The following is a 15023-nucleotide window of genomic DNA, read 5'->3' on the forward strand; positions in this document are numbered from 1 at the left end:
TAAAAACGAATGTGCCTCCTTGTATGCCGATCTACTCAGGGCGAAGGCACAATCATGACGCCTTTTTCATTAATATTATTATACACCATGTAGACATGAAAGTTATGACTGACCACAAGTCTTATGAGACCAATTCATCTAAGAGGCAGGAGACCATAACAAAATTCTCAAAATTCCAGAAGGTTTTTTCAAGAGAACACATCCTTTGTTATGCGTCGACTGTGGATAAAGAGCAGGCCTGTTCTCGACTACTTACAAACGATCCAATTCATAAAAAGAGCCGCTGTAACACCATTCATTAACAAGAGAATACAAAGGCTTGGTATATGGTGTGCAATGTTTATTGAAACAGATTACTGATTAACAGGGTCAATCCCTTTTAGAGCAGTTAAGAAGAGTCATGTTGGTAGAAAATGTCCCAATGATCCCCTTCAGACATAGTTTGAGGGATTGAAGAGAGCAGATCTTGGTCACAGAGCATTGTGTGTCTACGGCAGTCTGGAGAGACAAGCGATAGAGGGAAAAAAAAGACAAGACATAGGAATAACCATAGCGCTTTTGAGTTGAATCTCGCCCTTTACTTCAATGGCCTCAGATTCTGAAATTTATGAGAATGACTTCTTCTGAGAGAGGTTGATTTTGTCACCCAGACTCAAAGCCATACCCTATAAAAAAAAAAAAACAGAGGAATTATCAGTCGTGCAGTGACTAATTACATAAGCAAAATTCAAGAACTGACAGGTGTAAAAAAATAAATTACGTCTTTGTAACTGACCATTAAAATATACAAATGACTATACATCAAAGGTGGCTGTGTAATTTGATTTTCTGTCACTCATAGAACATTAAAAGAACTGATAACAAGAAAAAGTTACAAATTTAGTGGCCGCAAGTAAACTAAGCCCCCTACCGAAATTCTCAATCATTATTCATATCTGTAGACTCATAAATGCTTATCCAAATTCACCTGGCTTTTTGCTCGGATGCGAATATGGCCATTGACTGGGGCATCCGGACCCATGTGAATTGGCTTTTCGATGCTGACGTTTGCAAGGGCATCCTCCCCAAATATAGAGCGGGCATAGAGATTTGCTGCCATAAAGCCACAGATGCCGGACAGCGCCTGAGTTACGAAAGAAAAAAAATTGATATGATTGTAATAACGTTTAAAAAATCCTAGAGGTGTTTACTGGTCTCATCGAGTGAGTACTGTACCTTCTCTGGGGTCAAGCACTTCATGTTGGTAGAGTTAAGAATGTGTTGGAGATATTCGGACAGATCTGTGATGTTGGTGTTGACGGTCACCTGTGTGGAAACAAAACACAGAACAAATTCCAGACATATTACCTCTAACGCAATAGAGATTAACGTAGCCATTATCCGCAAAGAATTCACCAGTCCTCTAGACTTGCCTTATTTTCCCACTCAAATTCAGCCCACATCTGTCTGAACTCAGCATCTGTGCAGGAAGCCGGCTGAATGTAGTCCATGATATCAATGTGAATGTCGCTGAGGACTACGCAGTTCCTGTCACTGGCTGCCCCTGATACATCGTATACTGCAAAACATGCGTTTTCGTTTATTAAAGTGATTCTAGGTCCCTTCTCAACAACAGACCCAGTAGAGGTATAAATAGAGACAGTTAGAGATAGTCCACAAACCTATGTTTCCGAATATGATGCCATTCTCTGTGGAGGCCACCTTCACGTTGGCTTTGATGTTGGCAAAGTCGTGAGGAGCCAATGTAAGAGGAGATGGCTTCTCAACCAATTTAAGGTCACCTGGAGATTGGAGAACATTTTTAGTAAAACATGCACTGAACACACACAATGAAGTCATTTCTTATGAATCCAAGGATCAACATGTACCTAGTGTTGCCAGCTCCAGGGTACAGTTCTGAAGGGTGTCGCTAGTCTGATTAACGACCAGGACATCCAGGACGATGTCATACTGATTGACATGGACATAAGCTTCTGCGTACACTGGATCTGAGAAACCAGTCAATTGGGTGACCTGGAAGAAAACATGAGATGGCTCAGTCTAGGACAGTGGTTTTCAACCAGGGGGCCTAAAGATGACAAAACAAACTAAAAAGAAAAAGTTTTTATTTTAATTCAATTAGCAAAGCTATGGAAATATTATATGATGAGAAATTGTTTTTGACCCCCTGCATGATTTGACACTTCAGTGTTAAAATCTGATCAGTTGAACCAACATGCCCTCTGGTGGTAGATGATGACAAACTACAAACAACCTCTAGTCATCTACTCTAGTCAACTAGTCATCATAATAAAATGATGTCTTGTACAGATTCAAACAGATCCATATAAAATCTTCCAAAGACCTTATTGAGTTTGGAGGCCAGAGGGTCTGCTGCTTCTTTCCTCTGAGTATTGCCCATAGCAGCCAGCAGACTGAGCTGAAACTGATCCTCTTTGGACGTCATCTCATTCTTAGCGGTCAGCTGCATGAAGGAGATCGGATCATCCGCCTGAACCGTTACATTGCGCTTCTCAGACTCTTTCTGAAAGAGAAAAAACAACAACACTGTAATTACATATAATGGTCAAAATGAACGAGCAATTTTCATCTTGTGATCTATATAAGAAATGATCTGATAATATGTTTGTCTACATCTTTACACAAATGAACCAATAATACCACCATATTAATAGATTTCTGGATTCAGTAACTACCAGGAAGCGACGATGGAAAACATGTTTACCTTCTGAGACAGTTTCTCCTCCTCCAGTCTGACAGCGAGCATATGGGACAGAGATCTGCGGCATTCCTTGTTAAAGATGTCATTCATGAGGGGCGAACACTCGGACAGGACCTTGAGGCACAGTGAGATCCGGTCCACATCATCATCGGTGATGGGCTTCTTGGGGAGAGACGACTTGCCCAGATGGAGCACGGTGGCCATGATCAGCATAGCCTCCGCCACGAACGACTACGAGCAGCAAAACAACATTTATTCCACCACAATCAGACACATCAAGAATTCTATTTTAGTCACTGTTGAACTTACATTTTGCCTTTTTTTGTCCTCAGCAAGGGCAACATAGCGCAAGGCCACTTTGGTGAGGGTTGTGGCCAATGAGGCAGCAACGTAAAAGTCTCCATCCATCAGGAAACCCCTCAGAGGAGGCCTACAGAACAAAGGGATGATTTAGAGATGTAATACGGAGGAAAATCTCCATAATGTGTCAATAAGGGGAGAGGATGACCTGTCCTCCTCTTTTTTGGATGGTCTGGAGGAGCTCAGGGCACTTTGTGTGACGTAAGTGCCCATTTCTGTCACCAGCTTAGGAGCTGGAGCTACAGACACCTCCTCCTCAGGTTTCACGTCTCCAGACTCCTTTTTCAACTCGTTTTCCACAATTGGGATCTGAAAAAAAAAGATCATGATTTAAAACAGATTTTTTTAGGGCACTATTCAGGATCAACATTTCTGTATAATTTACAACACTGCAGTTATAATTATGTATATTGTACATTACTGTGTATTGCGACTCCTATACTGTGTTTTTTCTGTAAACCAGCATATTTTTATATGTCACTTATTATATAATGTTATAAAATTTTATAATTAGTAAAATATGTAATGGTATAATCAGGGTTCCCACACTTTCAATTCTCTATGACTTTTAAAGCCTTTTTTTTTTTTTTTTTTTGGTTCTTAAAAATACATTTACAGCGATCGCACTCAAAATAATAGTTCCTAGCCAAATAAAGTTTGTCTCAGTTTTATAATGACCATAGAAGTGTCCAAGATATTTTAAGACATTATCAGTTTTCAAGAATGTTCCAGGCCTGGAAATCACATTCCTGAAATTCCCAAATATTTCCAGTTACATGAGAACATGTATACTTCTGTCTTGATTTCATCACTTTTATTTTCCATTACAACACCATTTAACCCTAAACCCTTCGACTCAATTTCTTTCAACTTCATTTGTTTACTAACCACACTCTCAAGGAATGTTGCTGTTAATTTGGTGGTTGTTCCAGACAAGTGTTAATGAGGAGCACTGGATGTAACAAAGCGATATGAACTGATGCTCTACAGACCTCTCCCAAAGATCTGCGGACTTCTGTCATGACACTCTGGATGTCCTCTTTAGTGCTACAATATTCACCCAAAATCCACAGAGCTCCTCTGTAAATCCTGCAACAGAAAACTTGATTTAAAATCACTGCAATGCGTCGCGATCCCTTTTAGAACTTATGTAAGTGGTTTTATCAAACTTCTAAGAAAGCAGTTAAGCAGCATTTCTTACTTGACCGTCTTGATTGCGTGAAACACCTCTAGCATCTTCTCAATGATGAGAGGTCTAAGGTTGTCAAACCTCTGAATTGCCTCACGCACAAACTCCAGCACATCGGCCGCGGCCGCTTCGTTAGTGTCGCTCAGGAACTCCATCAGCTGTGGACACAGTAAAGATGTGAGTTCATCAAACATCGGAAGATCTCAAAGGGCTAGATGGATTAACAATAGGGATGTCCCGATCAGGTTTGTTTTTTTATCCAACCCATTGAATACTGAGTATCTGCGGATACAGAGTCCAATTCCAATACTTGTATATTTCTAGTGTTTGATGCACAATTCAAGTACATAATGGTTTTTAAATTAATCCAATGGATACAGAGTTGTGCACAGAGTAAAGTATACATATATATAAAATACACTCTCTCCATGTATATATTTGCACATATTACATAAAGATATTGGCAGAATATGGGACTATTGATGTAAACCTCTTTTAATTTACATATACAATAAGCAGAATAATTAAAACATAAGTAAAAAAAAAAAGTGGAGATATGTTTAAAAAGCATAAAGCTTGCAGTGTCAGTGCTAGCCTAACAGTCAAATCTGATGCCAGACGCAGCTCATCGCAATGCTTTATGGCAATGATAAAGTAAACGATAAATGAATGAGTGATATTTACAAAAGCGTGCATCAAATACACTGAGCATGGAAGCTCAAACGTGCTGAAATTTCTTGCCAAATCTACCGGAAGATGAATACTGCCATCTACTGCATGTCACCGGCATGATAGCTGACATTAAATAAAGATTGGGCTTAGGAGAGTTTATGCTGATCAGTTAAAGGAATGCTTGATCAGCCCCAATCCAGACCCTTGGAACATCCCTAATTAACAATGAATGTTAAAAGATCCAATGATCAAGTGAATTGTGTAACTTCAATTTTGTTGCTAGTAATGTATATTTTTAAATGACTGAAATGCATCAAGAGTGTTTCGAGTGTTCACTCAACAGACGTACCACGGGGATGACATTGGCCGCCATGTCAGGGAAGCGCACGCTACAGGAGTGGAGGGTGCGAACAAGCAGCTGCCTGTACTTGTCTGTGTCCTCGTGCTCAGTCACATTGTTGGTTTTGATGACTTCTTTCTTTAACACTATTACCAGCTGCAGAAAAAAAAAAAAGAAAAAAAATTCAGGACCCCTGCTTGAATGGAAAAGATCATTTAACAATAAATAGTAGAGATTTACTATTGCATGAAAGACTTAATGTAAACGGGTATCCAGGATGTCAAACTTTGATATCATACAAAAAACACTAATAAAGTAATAGAATATGGCACAAAAATCAGTGATCACATTAGATTTTAAAAAATTTCAGACACTGACCAAGATATGACATCATGCTCTGTGGCGCCTTTTTCCCCAAACTTAAATAACAAACAAAAGTTTCCTAAACTTCGAAATGTAGTGGAATGTGAAACCTTGCATTTCCAGTCTTCCATATTTCCATGCATATGATTTTTATAGTGCTTTTATGGTGCTTTTTGGTAATTTACAGTCCCTGTTAATTTGAATTTTTCAGCAGTTTTCCTTTTGTGTTCCTCTTAAAAAACGCAAATCATACAACTTGAATAAAAATGATGACAATGTTAATTTTTGAGTGGCAGGTTTTGACACGCACCTCCTCCACATTGCGGGATGACACCAGGTCCAAGGCCAGCTGTAGGGTCTTCTTGCGGACCTCAAGATCAGGAGTGGTCAAAACCCTCAGAATATCCATCACAAGGTCCTAAAAACAAAACACAGCGCCAGGCATACTGTTAGGTTTGATGTGTGGAACGAATGTCTCCAAATGAAGTGCTGAACTCAAGTGTACCTGCAGCACACGCTCATGTGTGGGGTGCTCCTTCAGCTCGATCAGTCTGTCCAGAACAATGAGCTTGACGTTGTTGTCACTCTCTTTAATGATCAGATCAATGTAGCACTGAGCAGCAGCCTGAAACACAAAGAACATGTATACTAAGTCATTCCATTTATGTACCAGCATGCAGAAAAATGATATGGGAACAGTTGTGGTGCTAGATGCTGTACCTTGATGGCGGTGGGGGCGCTGGACAGAGTAACCAGAGTTCCAGCAGCTTCATATTTTACAGCAGGACTGGACGACTGCAGCAGGTTGTAGATACAACGGATGAAACGAGCTCTCTCCGAAGGGTTGGCATGACAGACCTAACCAAACAGAAGGATATAAAACAGACACAGTGAGAATGTGAATGACCATCTGCCAGTATGCAGCGTGATAAAGATGAAAAATTTTAATATTTGGACTATTTAAACATTGAAATACATATTCCTGTAAAATCATATTAAATTTAATGCAGTAATTTTAATACTAATTTAATTTAAAAAAATTGTTATACCAGCGAGACAATGATGTCAAAATACCTGAAATCATTTTTGAACCAATCATTGAACAGGCTTGATTGTTTGAGACCAATGGAATAACGCCTGGCCCCTAATGCCCAGCACTGCATTCTTGCAACACTTATAAAAATGATTTATGTTCAAAACACCAGTGTAAACGCATGGGTATACTTCACTTTCTTCATAAGCCCAAAGCATTCATTGGGCATAAGCCTTGTCAACGGCATGTAAGCCTTTTTTCACCATTAGACACATCGAAATAAAAGGGAAAAAAATGTCATGTCTAATACTTACTTTGCAAATAGATAAGATTTGTTCCAAAACTTAAGAATTGTGTTAGTTAGCTTTGTGTGACTAAGCGAAGGCAGTAAAAGTGCAACCATTGTTGTGATTAATCTCAGAATGTTTCCTACTGTTATGTGATGTCTGCACCCATATTTAGTGAGTGGTCTGTATTATTTGTTTTATATTAAAATTGCAATTCTGCCCTTAGGGTTAAACAAGAATGATAAGATGTGAACTGACACCTCACCTTATAAATCAGCTCCACGATGACGAGCTGTAGAATGTCTCCAAAAGTATGCACCTGATCAATACAGGTGCTAAGGTAGTCCAAAGCTCGATCCTGCAATAATGTATTAGAAGAACAGGTACATAGTTTCAAGAGATTCCCATTCTTGCACTTAAAAATGTAATTTTTAAAAAACTATAATAAGACTGTGTACCTGATCTGCATGGATCAGCATCATAAAAGCATTTCTCTTGCAGCTTGCGTCTTTCTCATTTACAAGAAAATCATGAATCAACTCAGGAGCATCTGGGATCAGGTGCTCAAAGTTCCTAAAAATAAAAATAAAAAATAAAAATGTCTTTGATGTCTGTTTCTGGCCCCTGCACACATAGATCCAACAACACACCTGTAGATAGTGTAGATGGCCAGGACTGCATTGCGGCGTACATAGCTGTGACGATGCTCCAGACAGGCACGGATTGCTGGCATGAGGGGCTCCAGCAGCTCAGATTCCTTCAGCTTGCACAGGAAGCGCAGGGTGGAGCCACGGATGAACTCGTTGGGATGCTGGAGATCCTATAGATGCACGACACAGAAGGCATATTTAAAAGAAAAAAATGCACACAAGATAAATCTTTAAAATAAGCAATACACATTAAGTTCCATAGTTCATGCCTACCTTCCTGTAGGCATCACAGACCAAAATCATCTCCTGAAGAAGTTTGCCATCAGGAGTAGTTTTGGGAACAATCTCCCAAAAAACTAGTAATAGTTTTTTAATTGTGTGGTCCTGAAGAGGCAGCACAAACCGAATAATGGTCATTAACAGGCCCGGAAGTTTCTCTCCATTCAGGATCATGATGATGACCTTTTTCAAAGCCTCTGTCTTGGCTTTGATTTCCCCCTTTTCTGTTTTGACAAAAAATAAAGGAGGAAAACGGTTACCCATATTTACTACCTTTCAAATGTTTGCGGTCAGTAAAATATTTCGTAGAAATTAGTACTTTTATTCAGTAAGGACCTGTTCAATTTATCAGAAGTGACAGCAGAGGCTTTTACATTGTTATAGAATATGTGTCATTGAAAAAAATGCTCTTCTTTTGAACTTTCATTAATAAAAATATATACGTTTCCACAAAAGAAGCAGCACAAATGTGCTAAAAAATTTTCTTGAGCACCAAATCAGCATATTAGAATGATTTCTGAAGGATCATGTGATTCTGAAACCTGGATCAATGGCTCCTGACAATTCACCTTTGGCATCAAAAGAATAAATTACATTTTAAAAAACATTTTTGACTTATTTTAATTTCATAAATGTAATTTCATTTAATAAATGACCACACATGAATATTACCTAAATCAGCTTTCAAGCTGACTTCTGATGGTGGTTCAGAGTCATTGGTGACATTGATGAGAGTGTAACACACATTCTCCGCAGCTGTCATGATGTCAGCTCTTTTTCTCTTCACGAGACTCCAGTCAGAGATTGCCTACGAGTTTACCTAAAACACAGGTTACAACACATCACTAAAGGGTTAAATGAATAGTCCATTATGTCACAGCAGGTCATCCTTTGCAAACTTGGTACTGCCCTGCACCATGCAGAATAGAAAAGTGTACAAAATGTCAGTGAAATTACTCAGAGTGCTGTTCATTTTTATATTTAAAGCTTTTTGTTATCAGCAAAAAAATACTCAAAAAATAGAGTGCCCCTTTAAATGATTACCATATCTGAGCACCTTATATTTACGTTTCATTTCAAAGTACTTCAGAGAACACTGTGGTACTTCCAAGGTATACATGCAATGACATAAAGCAGGGCCAAACTATAAAAGCAACTAACGGCGTCCTTGATTTTAGGTTCTACTCTGTTAAGATTTTTTTTTTTTTATGAAGATCCAGTCCAGGATTAATCGAATTAGCAGCTAGTTTGCCAGGTGTGGCAGAAGACCAACTTGTATCATGTTGTGCAGTGAATATAAAATCAAAACGAGATAATATTAGCACTGCTGCTCAATAACACATCTCGATAACACAGTTAATACTATACAGTTAAATTACCGATTGCGCGATCAGTCGACATCACTGCTACAGTAGCAGCTAGCTTAGCACGCTAACTTAACTGTCTGCGATAAAACCGAGAGCTGACAACCAGTGCTTCCATGCTTGAAGCAACTCAAAATAACAAAAAAAAAGTATTTTATTAATGTGCTCTCTTGTAGAACTGCTAATATATTACCTTTTAAACAGGTCTTAGTACTCTCTCTTCTTCTGTATGCACATCCGCGTCTGGAGAGATTCTTTCGAGTGACGTGGAACCTGACTGACTTGGCCACATCAATACTACAGCGAGCCAGACGGTTCAAACCACGCGGAGCGTTACGCAAACGCGAGGTTTGTTGCAGAGTACACAGTATGATCGTGACTGGAGCCGTGTGTGTGTTCGTGATTATGTTTTACTTGTTTATACTGGAATATTATGCTTAATTTTCCTTTCTTGGTCAAGATGTATAAGGAAAAATTAAAACCGAATGTCTAAAGCGAAAAGGTTAAACACACAAGCTATTCGAATTTATTGATGTGAAACGGGGCTTTCATAGTTAATTAAACCCAAAACCATTACAAATAAACAAGTAAATAAATACCCTAATACATTTTATTTCAGCTAGTTGTAAAGGCAAAATAGAATATATATATATATATATATATATATATATATATATATATATATATATATATATATATATATATATATATACACACACAAATAGAATAATATTGGACTATTAGCCTAATATATTTACATTAACTTTTTTTTTTTTTTGAGAAAATGGATATAGATATTGAATGATAACATTTTAAACATATTTTAAATAGGTTAAGGATAATTTCTTGTATAGGCCCTGCTGTTGTTCTGATGCACTTCTGTTAGATAAATGTTATATAGTCTATTTCTCATATAATACAAATTATATAGCATATGCTTTGTCATATTACACTGTAAGAAAATCTGTAGAAAAATGGAAAAGATACTGGTAATTTTCTGCCAGGACACTATCCATTCATATACATTTGTGTATGTAATGTTATAGCCTCCTGCTGATCAGTTCCATACAAATGGGAAGATACATTATGATCCTCACACGAGAATGACTGATGATTTTATTAACTTGTCTATTCAACCACTTCACTTGTTCAGTTGGAATCATGGAAAAGCTCTTAAGATAGCCGTGGGTTTTGCAACACAGAAGTAAAGTAGCCTAAATGAGGTCAGTTTCAATGCATTATGGAACCAGCATTAGTCTACATCATTTGAGATTGAGAACTGAACTGAGATCATTCAAACCAGTTTTCCAGCCAAGTGCATGAATTGTTCTTGCTCTCCCTATGGGATAAATATACATTTACATAAACTTTGATCTCTGGATTTTTTTTTTTTTTTTTACAAATGTGAGTCATTTTAAGACCATTAAACAAACCTTTCTTTGTGTTCATGCTGTTAAGGAAAGACCACATCTTAGTTCAGAAAACAGCTTCTTTTTACCTAAAGAATTTGGCATCAGAGGGACTTTCCCTCTTTATAACCCTCTTATGTTTTTGTTTTTTGTTCTTCAGAAAGGGAAAAGGTGTTGACTGAACAAAGACAAAAGGATCATGAACCAGTTTTATTTTTTCTTTATATATTTATACTTGTCTTTTAATCTGAAGATTAGTTAGATCAAGCAAATAATAGCTTCAGTATTATCACCAAATAAAGTCCTCGAGGTGTAAACTTCAATTAAAGGAATTCCCAAAAGGAATATGGTATGTACCCTATATATAAAATACTCTAATTATACTATATAACATTTTCCTAAATCTATTATTTGGCCAACACTTCACAGTAAAGGTCCATTTTGTTAAGTTACTGCATCAGCCTACTTAGTAATCCTTTAATGTAAGTTAATAAAACAATTATTCATGTTAGCTTACAGTGCATTAGATAATGCTAACGGATACAGTTGGTATTTGGTTAATATTTGGTGATTTTTTTTTTGGTTGATTTTGCTTTTAGAACTGAAAGAATGAAAAGGTAGACTTGAGAAACTCATCCAAAATTAGATTAATGTAATAATGATGAGACAGTATGCAGTGTTACAAATAAAATACAGTAATATTAATGGGTTCCCTGACTAAGCCTCTGGATCCCAATCGTTGGTAAGAAACTGTTGATAACTCGGCCGTGACATAATGTCCATGTTAGTGACCTCTTGTGGTTCTGCATTTAAACCATAAGGGCCGCTTGAGTCGTTATTGCCAAAACGTAAGTCAGAATAATCAACTATTTACCTGACTGATTAGTGACTTAGCTCAATCATATGCTACAACAGTGCGTATAAACAAATAATAAAGACAACGTATGTATACATAGCCTGCTACACACGACTCCAAAGTTTCACACACTCACACACACACACACACACACACACATAGCTTATATGTATGCTGTGTTTTATTATGTATTTCATGCATATAGATACATTCAGCATTCTACAGTATTGTTCAAATACCGCATTAAGGAAAGTAAAAAATTACTAGAAATGAAAGATACAGACATAAATTGAAGGCGGCGCGGTTTGGCTGCGCGCGTCTGCCTCTCGCGCTCTAGTCATTGTTACAAATTGTCGCACCTAGACGGCGACATCGAGCTCGAGTCTGTTAAAAAACAACAACATTTCATCCTCTTTTCCTTCTGGCCAAAATGCCTGAGCACGTTTGAGTGACCATGGAGCGCGTTTGCCGTCATGTAGTAAAACGTTGACACAGCGGAGGATTTGTCTCGGAGGCATGAAAGTTTAAAGAGCACCGGAGGAGGACAACATGGCTGTGCGGGAGGAAGGAGAGGTTTTGCACAGTAAATTCAGACAGCACGATGGTGTTGGTGGCAATGCGAACAGCGCGGAGAGCTTCAGGAACGGCTATGTGAAGAGCTGCGTCACTCCGTTAAAACAAGACCATCCGAGGGGCTTTTTGTTCAACGTTTGTAGGTTTTGCAATGAGGATATCCTCAAGTCCAAACTATTCCGCGGCTCGGCTCTGTACGTGGGAGCGCTGGCAGTCCTGGCGCTCTCCTGCTTCATTTCTTGGAGCTTTCAGAGTGAACACGGCGTCTCGGAGCTGCGGACTTTCCTCTTTGATTTCTCCCAGTCCATCAGTCCTTTATTCAGCATCGGCTGCGCATATTTCTTCCTCACCCTTTACCTGAGGCGGACGAGGAGGGAAAGCAGCAGATGTTGGCTTTTGTCCTTGCCAGCATCATGCTACTTGGGGGATTTGATGGTCTTGCGCTTGTTGCAGTGGGGAGAGGAGCACCATCAGATGCAAATGATGGGCAGGTTGTTGTTTGTGCTAGGCTGCGTGGGTCTGCTCACTCTCATCCCCACTCTCAAACTCAAACACAGCGTCCTGATCCTGGTCTTCGCCAGCATGGTGTGGCTGCTGTCCTTCACCAGCCTCGGCTGTCTGTCTCCGTCCCTCAGGCCGGTGCTGGCGTGCACGGCGGGGGTCTCCGGCTCTCTGCTGGCGCTCTGTTTTGATCACTATTACCCACCGAGGGAGACGGCCGGCCGGATTCCTAACGCGGAGGAGAAAGTTCCCGTCATCAGACCCAGGAGAAGGTCCAGCTGTGTTTCTCTGGGAGAGACGTCCAGCAGTTATTATGGCAGTTGTAAGATGCCCCGCAGACCTTCTCTGCCCTGTATATCCAGAGAACAGGTATGGGGCTGTTCAGAAGTCCATAAACTCTAGTTGATATATAGGCCTACCAGCACATTTCTTATATGCACTATAAAACCCATCACAAATCATCATGCTCCTGATACACACCATCACACTCCTGACACTTCAAAAGACAACACACACTCATAAAAATATAGGTTCTTTATTTGCATTTTTAGTACCATGAAGAACTCTTTCTATTCAACAAAAAGTTTAAATTTAAAATGTTCTTCACATTAACAACAACAAAAAAAGTTCTTTTAAGAACACTTCACTTCAAAAATGATTCTTCTATGACATTGCTGCAAAAAGTAAACAACATTTTTTGAAACCTTTCATTTTTTAGAGTGTGCATCGCCATCCTAAACACACTCCTGATATCCCTTCACAATTCACCAAAACAGCACACCCCTTATACAGCAATAAACAACAGGGTTCATAAGTGTGACAATATTAGTATTTTTTACATTGTTGTTGGACCAGCTCTTAATATTGGGTCAGTTACCTGCTGCCTAGCTCTCAAATTTATTTGGATTTGATTGTTTCACTGTGATCGGATGAGAACTTTTCTTTATTTGCTAAACATTTCAGTCTAACGTTGTTTGGCATTTTAGAGTGAACACAGTGCACATTTCAGGATGTTTCAAATGGATGAAAATTGTGTTTAGGATTAGTTACTTATGTGACGTTTTGGGTTGTATACCCAAGCTGTTCCAGTAGTCTGATACAGTTTTATTTTTAAGATGAAGATGTGTCCAGTAAAATATATTTTGAAAAAGTTACATTTAAAATGTCTGTTTAGTAAGAATCGTAGTAATATTGCCTTTTCTCAGTACTACAGGAAAACTATACTTTTCATCCATAAGCACTTATTATGCTGGTCAGAAGGCTGTGTTCGTATTGAAGTGAAACAAAACATACATTATTAATCATTGATTCAAACACTTGAAAAGTGGGGCAGCACTTGTTCCAGTGTCTGTGCCGTAAATCGAGTATACAGAGTTTTAAATGTTCTCCTTTGATTGGCTCTTCTTTTGCATTCTAGTGTGAAGTAAAACGGTTAAACAAAAGTATTTGGTTTATGCTATGTGTGTGTTAGATAATGGAAAATCAGCAGACTGTTTGTTTAACTTTTTTAGACACATGCAATTTGTTATCTTTAAGTTGTATAAATATGGAAACTTTGTTAGTTCATTGAGTAGGATATGGTGCTTGCAGGTTTTTTTTTTTTTTTTAATGTCGAGCCCACATTGCCTAAAAAGTCAGTCTCAGCCAAGGGTAAAAGGTCATGTTTAAACACTAGATTCAAGGTCATCAAACAAGTGAGGTAAAGTAAATCAACTGGAACACAGTGCTGGGTTTTCATTTAACCTGTCTTATTTCTGCACATACATAAAGGTATGTTTAAAGTAAAGCTGTATCCGAGCTTTGCATGTTTTTAAACTAATTTTAAAGAGTTTAGTTCTTTCTCTACTTCATCGCACATAAGGCCATTCACTTTGGGCTTCAAGTGATTTGAGTGAGCTTTGAATGAGTGAACTGTTCCAGTCACGCTCATGAATGGAGGTTTCAGTATGACCAGTTTCACACGTTATTTTGACCTGCAAGCACCTGTTCTTACTGAGCAGTAGCATCAGTTCTCCCTCACATGGGATCTGTAAGGCCACCTGGAAATAAAATATCAAATTAGAAAGGAAGTAAATGGAATTTTCTAAGTTTGCATTCCATCCTGTCCTTGTTTGAATTGCGGCAGCATATAATTCTAGCTCCTATCTTTTGTTGGTGCTAGTGGAGACAAATATATTCAAAATTGACTTTTGCATATGATGAGATGAGAGCTTTCAGAATGCATAGATAGGCGTGTCGCAATAATAAATATATTGTCTTATCGCACAATAAATGTACATGACCTCAATCATTTTGGTGACGCAATGTATTGCCCATTATATTTACATAAAAGTTTATTTCACCATGTTTTTTGCATTCCACTTGCGCCTGTGTCTTTTTCTAATGGTGTAGATGGTGCTAGTTCAAATGTAAAAAATGCTTCAAA

At 38.4% G+C, this 15023-nt stretch overlaps 2 protein-coding genes across 2 annotated transcripts in view; one reads left to right on the top strand and one right to left on the bottom strand.

The window, feature by feature from the left end:
- Window positions 1–325: 325 nt before the first annotated feature.
- On the bottom strand, window positions 326–9615 carry LOC128017035 (coatomer subunit beta). The gene is made up of 22 exons (XM_052602090.1): window positions 9453–9615; window positions 8568–8715; window positions 7890–8119; window positions 7617–7786; window positions 7425–7539; window positions 7232–7324; window positions 6367–6504; window positions 6152–6271; window positions 5957–6064; window positions 5293–5439; window positions 4284–4429; window positions 4075–4171; window positions 3231–3391; window positions 3032–3152; window positions 2726–2953; window positions 2345–2524; window positions 1869–2013; window positions 1662–1781; window positions 1413–1558; window positions 1216–1305; window positions 968–1123; window positions 326–665 (listed from the first exon to the last, which is right to left on the bottom strand). The coding sequence occupies exons 2-22, from the start codon at window positions 8656–8658 to the stop codon at window positions 606–608; spliced, it is 2862 nt and encodes a 953-aa protein (XP_052458050.1). The 5' UTR covers window positions 8659–8715; window positions 9453–9615; the 3' UTR covers window positions 326–605.
- Window positions 9616–11882: 2267 nt separating this feature from the next.
- LOC128017037 (cGMP-inhibited 3',5'-cyclic phosphodiesterase 3B) overlaps window positions 11883–15023 on the top strand; it is a 56835-nt gene continuing 53694 nt past the window's right edge. Inside the window, exon 1 of the mRNA XM_052602091.1 lies at window positions 11883–12967. Within this exon, the coding sequence (XP_052458051.1) occupies window positions 12074–12967 (894 nt within the window). The 5' untranslated portion in view covers window positions 11883–12073. The remainder of the gene's footprint in view (window positions 12968–15023) is intronic.

Source organism: Carassius gibelio, chromosome A7 (genome assembly GCF_023724105.1).
Source record: "Carassius gibelio isolate Cgi1373 ecotype wild population from Czech Republic chromosome A7, carGib1.2-hapl.c, whole genome shotgun sequence".
Lineage (NCBI taxonomy): Eukaryota > Metazoa > Chordata > Actinopteri > Cypriniformes > Cyprinidae > Carassius > Carassius gibelio.

Coding starts and splice junctions, on each gene's coding strand:
- LOC128017035 (XM_052602090.1), bottom strand. CDS start 8,658: ATGACAGCTGCGGAGAATGTGTGTTACACTCTCATCAATGTCACCAAT. Junction 6,272..6,366: donor GCGCCCCCACCGCCATCAAG/GTACAGCATCTA, acceptor TTTGTGTTTCAG/GCTGCTGCTCAGTGCTACAT. Junction 1,306..1,412: donor AATTTGAGTGGGAAAATAAG/GCAAGTCTAGAG, acceptor GTTTCCACACAG/GTGACCGTCAACACCAACAT.